The sequence below is a fragment of the Epinephelus moara genome, chromosome 22 (genome assembly GCF_006386435.1).
Source record: "Epinephelus moara isolate mb chromosome 22, YSFRI_EMoa_1.0, whole genome shotgun sequence".
Lineage (NCBI taxonomy): Eukaryota > Metazoa > Chordata > Actinopteri > Perciformes > Serranidae > Epinephelus > Epinephelus moara.
Genome location: NC_065527.1, coordinates 843,710 through 851,446, shown reverse-complemented (window position 1 = coordinate 851,446; position 7,737 = coordinate 843,710). Strand labels below are relative to the sequence as shown.

Here is a 7,737-nt window from a genome sequence, read left to right as displayed (position 1 = left end):
TCGTTCTTTCAAACAGCCCAAATATCTCTTCAGCAGCCGCAGTTAGTCGCTGCTTCACCAACGCTCTCAGCATTTGGACTTTACACATCTTCACACTTTAAAAACACAACAAAGACACTCTGCTAACAGACGTTTCTGCTCGACGCCATCTTGTTCAAACACTGTCAAGTTAGCCACAGGAAAGAATAGAGCTTCCGGGGCAGCTCAGCTGCTCTTCTTCAAAATAAAAGTCCAGATCACAGGTTTATTCAGAAAAACACGCAGGAAGTAAGGGAATTAAGGGTTCTTAATTATACCCTTAAAACCATAAGGTCATCATTGTTTTGCATTTCATAATGTTTTCTTTAATGTCATACACTATTTGATAATTTAATTGTCAATTGACAATTAAAGCAAAAAAAAAAAAAAAAAACATTTTCAAACAATCGTTTAAAAAAGGCCAAAAGCTTTACAAGAAGAAGAAAAAAATCAGCAAAAATATTTAAAGACGCAATCTTTTTAAGAAAAAAAAAGACCAACATTTTTGAAAGAAAATCAGAAAAGATGTTTGAAGAAGACATGCCTTGGGTTTAGAGAGAATGTTATCTTTTAAATCAGCCAAACAAATTCAAAAAAAAGAAAAAACCAGCAAAAATCTTTAAAGAAACATAAAGTGCTCTTTATTAAATCCTCTCAGTTTGGGAAACACTCGCTGCTTTTTACTGATTTAACCAACTCAGTTTGAACAAAGACAAATATTTGATGACATTTTCAGAACTCAGAGAAAACAATGAACCAAATTCAAAAGATGATGGTAGATCAACATACAGAATATGAAACACCTATGAACATCATGTTCTCATATAAAACCAGAAAAACAAACTACAGTAACAAAGGCAGAGTTACACCTCAGTTACTTCCTGTGTAAAAAATAAAATGCAATCAGTTTATTAAAGCAGGAAACTCTGTCAACAACCTGCTTTGTTCAGGAGATTCTTCTTGTCAGACTATTAAAATAAAGTATAACCCTTCATCACAAGTATCAGACCTGATGTTGCCCTCCTTAATTTCAACTTTTATTTTTGCACCACTGAGCAAAACCCCCTTTTACAAACATTAAACCTTTAAAGGCAACGAGCAACTTGGCCAAAAACGTCCCACAAATTTCCATTAATTTATGTCATATATTCATATATATGTATATGTACATATACATACATTTACATATATATATATATATGTATATACAAAGACTATAAAAATGGGACCCATTGCCTCCCTGCTTGGCACTCAGCATCAGGGGTTGGAATTGGGGGTTTAGATCACCACATGATTCCCAAGCGCGGCACCGCTGCTGCTCACCGCTCCCTCAGGGGATGGGTCAAATGCAGAGAACAAATTTCACACACTCTGGTGTGTGACAATCAGTGGGACTTTAACTTTAACTGTTATACCACAGTGCTGTGAAACTGCGATATTTTTTGAGACGGTTACTGTTCATGAAAATCTCACACTGCTGCAGCTCTATACTGAAATGCTAAACTCTGAAAGCTGTTGGAACTTTATTTGGCTCGAAAAATTTCACCATTAAAAGCTTTTCATGTATCCAGAAATAATCCTTCTGTATATTTGTCCTTATCTGGCGTCGATTCTAAAATCCATACTATTCTCATGTGAGATCCATTTGAAGTTGTTGTTGCTCATCAGCTGAGCTGCTGGCCGGAGGCTCCGCCCCTCCGCCCTCCTCAGTCTGCTGAACCTGTGACGACTGCTGACTGACACACTGATGGTTCCTCAGCTGATAAAGCCAAGCAAATTTCTGATCACACATGCCGCACCGGAATCTCTTCTCTCCAGTGTGTCGGGCCATGTGGTGCGTCAGGTGAACTTTCTGAATGAACCGTTTGCCGCACACAGTGCAAACGAAGGGTTTCTCTCCCGTGTGCGTGATCATGTGTCTCTTCAAATTCGGCTTCTGTAAAAAACTCTGATCGCAAACGGAGCAGCTGAAAAACTTCTCTCCAGTGTGTGTGATCATGTGACGCTTCAGGTCTGTCTTCTGTAAAAATCTTTGATCACAGATGGAGCAGCTGAACGGTTTCTCTCCTGAGTGCGTCTTCATGTGTTTCCTAAGATTACCACCTTCGTTGAAACCTTTCCCACACACGGAGCAGCTGAAGGGTTTCTCTCCAGTGTGTTTTATCAAGTGCGTCTTCAGGTGCGCCTTACTCAAGAATCTCTGATTGCAAACGGAGCAGCTGAACGGTTTTTCTCCGGTGTGAGTCCTCATGTGAGTCTGCAAACTCCCGTTCTGCGTAAAAGATTTCTCACACATTGAGCAGCTGAATGGTTTCTCCCCTGTGTGAGTCCTCATGTGTTTCTTCAGGTTTCCGTTCTCAATGAAAGCTTTACCACACAGTGCACAGCTGAACGGTTTCTCTCCCGTGTGAGTGACCATGTGCGTCTTCAGGTGCGCCTTGTTCAAAAATTTTTTTTCACATACAGAGCAGGTGAATATTTTCTCGCCAGTGTGGATCCTCATGTGTTTCTGTAAACTCCCGCTCTGCGTGAAAGATTTGTTACAGACAGAGCAGCTGAATGGTTTTTCCCCCGTGTGGATTCTCATGTGTTCCTTCAGACTACCCTTGGTGCTGAACCTTTTCCCACACTCGGAGCAGCTAAACGGTTTCTCACCAACATTTTTCAGAGAGTTTAAACATGACTGAGGTTCTCTGGTCTCTGTACAATCACCACCATCTTCAGTTTTTAGTTCAGAGGAGTTTACGAGCACTGGTGGGCCACCACTCCTGGGCACTGATAACATGCCACCTCCGGGCACTGGTGGTACACCTCCACAGTCCTCTCCATCAGACTCTTGTTTTACCTGCCGAGTCGAGCTGCCGCCTGGAGGCTCTGCCTCTCCAATTTCGACTGACTCCTGACGCCCGCTACACTGATGGTTCATGAGCTGATGGAGCCAGATGAATCTTCGGTCGCAGACACTGCAGCTGAATCTTTTCTCCCCCGTGTGGATGCTCATGTGTCTTTTCAGACTTCCTGCTTGGGTAAAACTTTTACTACAAAAGGGGCAAATGAATGGTTTCTCTCCAGTGTGGATTCTCATGTGCGTCTGTAGACTTCCTCTCCGGGTAAAGTTTATCTTACAGATGGAGCAGCTGAACGGTTTCTCGTCAGCGCTACCTTTCTTGTCCCTGGTGGGGACAGAGTTCAAACATGACTGAGGTTCTCTGGACCCTGCCCAGTCATCACCCTCGTCAATCTCAGGTTCAGAAAAGTCTGAAGTCTCAGAGCAGCTAAAGGGGTTTTCATCAGAGAGACACATCACAGGACTGACAGGGACCTCATTTTTATTGTGAGTCTTTAAACCTGACTGAGGTTCTCTGGTCTCGTCCCAGTCATCAAGACTGACTTCGATCTCAGCAACTAAAGAACTGTCAGGCTTCTTGTCGTCAGTATCTGGTTCTAAATCTGGATCAGAGTCTCTGGGCACTAGTCGTACCCCTCCTCCAGGTGCTGGTTGTACTCCTCCTCCAGGCACTGGTCCTGGTCCTCCACAGTGGTGTCCCTCAGACTGAGGTTTCTCTTCATCATCTTCACTCTTCACAGGGACAGGAGTGAATGGGAACTTGGTGATATCAGCCTCCTCCAGCCCATGAAGCTGCTCTCCCTCCTGACTGCTCCAGAGTTCCTCCTCTTCCTCTTTAATGTGTGGGGGCTCTGGGTCCTCCTGGTCCACACTGGAGCTCCACTCCTGCTGCTCAGGGGGAACCTCTTCTTTAACCACCAACTGCTGCTGCACTGCAGGGGGACAATGAGACACACAGAGACACATTGAAACAAACTGTGATTTTATGCTAATTAGGGCTGTAACAGTGAGTTTGCCATGCATTTGAAATTTGTCACATTTTTGCACATTGCAGTGCAGTGATCCAACAAGCAACATCCAAAGAAAAAAAACCCAAAAACATCAGGGTATGTGCCTCATTCTACCCCGCCAAAAAACAAGCCCCTCAAGATCAGTAAAGTCAGGAACAGAGTACCCTACAAGCTCTTTAAGAACTGCTCCAAGGTGCTAGAACTGCTGTGGTACCTCATGAGAACTGCCTGGAAAAAAGCAACGCATTCCTTCTGAGTGGCAAAGAGCAGTTGCTGCCTTCATCCTCAAGGAAATGAATTGGGCCCAACTCAGGAGCATCGCCCTGTTAACTGTAAAAAAAAAAAAAAAAAAAAAAAAGATCCTCCTCTTGGGCCTGACCAGAAGGATGACCCGCTTCCTGACGGAGAAAGACCACACTGATACGAACTGCCAGAAAGCAGGAGTGTCAGTTGTTACCAACATGTGCCTCCCCTGCCTCAGAGGAACCAAAAAACACTGCCTGTAGCTCGAGGAGGTTGATGTGCAACATCAGACACCACCTATTGTTCTCCCCAGACTGGGCTCTTCCCACTTTGTCAGGGATGCTTCCGTGAACAGCATGACGTAAGAGGTCATTCATCCCAGAAGTGTTCCTTTCAACAGGTCTCGCAGGTCATCCTGTACTGAGGGGGAAATGGTGACCAGGCGTTGCTTGTGCTTTTTTACATCAAAGCAAAGGCTGGAAAACCACCTCTGCAAACACTGCAGTATCCGCAGCAGTACCTCTAGGTTAGCAGCTGCCAACAACCACAGGGCCTACATGCCTGTCACCACCGTCACTATCGCACCCCAACACAGCTTGCACACTGCCTGCTGCAGGGCCGTCTGTCTGTGTTCCGATAGAGTGGCCTGCAGCCTGTATGCGTAGAGCTCAACTCCCAGATACTCAACCCGTTGGTGCAGCAGGGGGCTGCTATTCTTCCAGTTGATCGCTAACCCCAACGAGATCAGGTGAATGATCAATTCGGCTGTGTGGAAGAATTGATACATCATGACAATTTATAGCGTCTCACAAACAATATGAGCTCATGGATATGTGACACACCTACAAACCTTACCATGCACACACATTCAGAGGAGCTTCCTGTCACTTAAGCTACTGTTTCCTGTTATTTAGATAACCAGTTCTGGGAACATATACTTCTCCTCACACACCCAAATATGGTTAGAGTCATGTTGGGTCACCTACACTACATATTCTATACTTTGAAGATGTTCTGCCGTGATTACATTACATGTATAACTTGTTTTAAATAACTTAAGTTAATGATCATCTGTCATACAGTTGTAAGCAGAAACGTGACTGCCCACAAATACAATGAGAAGCACCAAGTCAATGTGTGGATGGGAAGGCCTGTGGGAGTGTCACATATTTATGAGCTGATACTGTTTGTCAGATGCTATAAATTGTCATGACGTACCAATTCTCTCTCCATATCAAAAGACCCTCAAATGTGCAACTCTACAGTGTGGCTAAAGACACGTTTATCTTTGAATGTGTTAATCAGAGCCGCTGTACCCTTAGATGTGCAGGCGTGTCATGATAATTACATCATTATCATACCATATATGGACATGACATTGATTGTTATGCTGACCTCAATTTGACTTATCCTATGTCTCCTACATTAAAGCCAAACTGACGCCACAATAAACAGCAGGGTTTCACAACTATTATCTTTGTCTTTCTCTCCACTCTCACCGACCTTCATGAGTTTGAGGAATAATAAAACATCGCTTCAAAGATGACGCAGTGTAGCTCACCGGTAGCCTGTAGCTGCATTTTTGGAATAGAGGACGTTTAGTCCTGATGTGTTGTTAGTAGTTTTCTCCTCTGACAGCTTCTTCTGCGCCATAAAACCTCCAGCAAACCGTGCGACTCCCAGGTGAAGCTTGAGTATTAGATGCAAGAGAAATCACTTAGTTTCCTTTTTGTTGGCCAAATTTTGTATTAAGTCTGAACTGAGAATTTAGGGCTAACCCTACAACTTTATACACTCACCGCCCACTTTATTAGGTACACCTGTTCATCTGCTCCTTAACGCATTCATTCAAATAAACACAAGAAGTGTGTGCTCTAGAGGAAGGATCAGCACTCAGTGAATAACCTTCTAAGCCCTATGATAAGCTATTATGGCAAGGCTTAACTATACAGACCAGTGAGCAGTGATAACTAACATCTTTGGGGTCATCAGGTGGGAACCTCCTTTCACCAGTGTTTCGTCTAGTTGGTCCCACGACACCTCCACGAGGCTAGACAGTGATCTCTAGCGTCCCAGAGACACTCCCCTAATGCCAGGTCTCACTGCTCCCCACACCAACCCAATAACCTCCTTTCCCTTACTTACACATGGCTTTCTCAGCCCAAACAGCACTGGCACCTTCAACCAAACCCAGGCTCCGTACATGCAAGTTCAAACGGAGCATCAGAATGATGAAGAAAGGTGATTGAAGTGACTTTGAACGTGGCATGGTTGTTGGAGTCAGACGGGCTGGTCTGAGTATTTACTGGGATTTTCAGCACAACCATCTCTAGGGTTTACAGAGGATGGTCCCAAAAAGAGAAAATATCCAGTGCTGGAATGTTTCCAGTTCATCGTTCTTTGACAGATTTTACCTGCAATATTATGCCGATATATCAACATCACATCCGTGGCGTAACATGACAATAATATGGTTTATTATATCGCTGTGAACAGCCTCCCTCTGAGGCTGACAGGCTGGTTTTGGACTTTTTAAGGTGACACAGACTAAGCAGAATTTCTTCTTCAAGGTGTTTAAAACTGTTTCATGCTGCAGTGTGTGTTGGTCAGGACTTTTTAATCAACATTTTTCAGACATTTTATGAAAATTTTTTGGCCATTTTATCAATAATTTTTCAAACAATTTCATATTATTTTTATGATATTTTTCAGACAAATTTTTTTGGACAAAAAAGTTTTGAACATTTTATCTACATTTTTCAGACATTTTATTATTTTTTTTCCTGATGAGTTGAATATTTTTCTGATATTTTATCACCATCTTTTAAATTTTTTTTTTTTTTTACTATTTTTTGTCCAACAGTTTAATAATATTTCAGGACATCGTATTTATATTTTTTTCAGGCATTTCATTACCAATTTTTCTGACATTTTATCAACATTTTATGAACATTTAATTCCCATTTTTTTCTGAAATTTTCATATTATTTACAGACATAGTAATTCACTTCTTTTTCTGACATCTTGTTACCACTTTTTCTCCAACATTTTAATCAACATTTTAATGATATTTTTCAGACATTTTATTAATATTTTCGGGACATTATATCAACATTTATTCTGGCATTTTATCAAATCTTTTTGGACATTCTATTAGCATTTTTTCCGACATTTTATAAATATATATTTCTGACAGTCTTTTATTTTTTCTTTTATGTTTCATTAATATTTTTTTTGACATTTTAATAGTATTTTTGGACATTTTATTACCATTGTTTCTGTCATTTTATTAAAAAATTTTTATGACATTTTAGACATTTTTTCCCAATGTGTCGTTAACATTTTTTGAACATTTAATCTTTTTTTCTGACATTTCATTACCATTTACTCCCAACATTTTAATAGGATTTTTCAGATATTTTATCAACATTTTTTCTTTTGGACATTTTAATATATTGCTAATTCAGCCATTCTGGATGTCACTAACTCGGCTTCTTCTCCGGAGCCTTTGTGCTCCACTGTCTCTCAGGTTAACTCATATCGCAGCGGTGCCTGGATAGTGTGACGTGTGTGGTTGTGCTTCTGCCGTGGTCCTGCCAGATGCCTCCTGCTGCTGCT

The 7,737-nt window shown here is 41.7% G+C and overlaps 3 protein-coding genes across 14 annotated transcripts in view; 1 reads left to right on the top strand and 2 right to left on the bottom strand.

The window, feature by feature from the left end:
- The window catches only part of LOC126384384 (zinc finger protein 665-like), a 197,254-nt gene that overhangs the window by 105,169 nt on the left and 84,348 nt on the right, over nt 1-7,737 (bottom strand). The window contains exon 2 of one of the 5 annotated variants that reach the window (XM_050035426.1): nt 3,770-3,798. The exons of the other annotated variants lie outside the window; for them this stretch is intronic. Within the exon in view, the coding sequence (XP_049891383.1) occupies nt 3,770-3,798 (29 nt within the window). The remainder of the gene's footprint in view (nt 1-3,769; nt 3,799-7,737) is intronic. 5 annotated transcript variants of the gene reach the window in all.
- The window catches only part of LOC126384388 (zinc finger protein 835-like), a 108,363-nt gene that overhangs the window by 32,773 nt on the left and 67,853 nt on the right, over nt 1-7,737 (top strand). The window lies entirely within an intron of this gene.
- Nucleotides 390-7,737, bottom strand: part of LOC126384375 (zinc finger protein 184-like) — a 127,888-nt gene continuing 120,540 nt past the window's right edge. For all 3 annotated transcript variants that reach the window (XM_050035409.1, XM_050035408.1, XM_050035410.1), the window contains one exon: nt 390-3,798. In XM_050035409.1, coding sequence (XP_049891366.1) covers nt 1,649-3,798 — 2,150 coding nt within the window. In that variant the 3' untranslated portion in view covers nt 390-1,648. The remainder of the gene's footprint in view (nt 3,799-7,737) is intronic.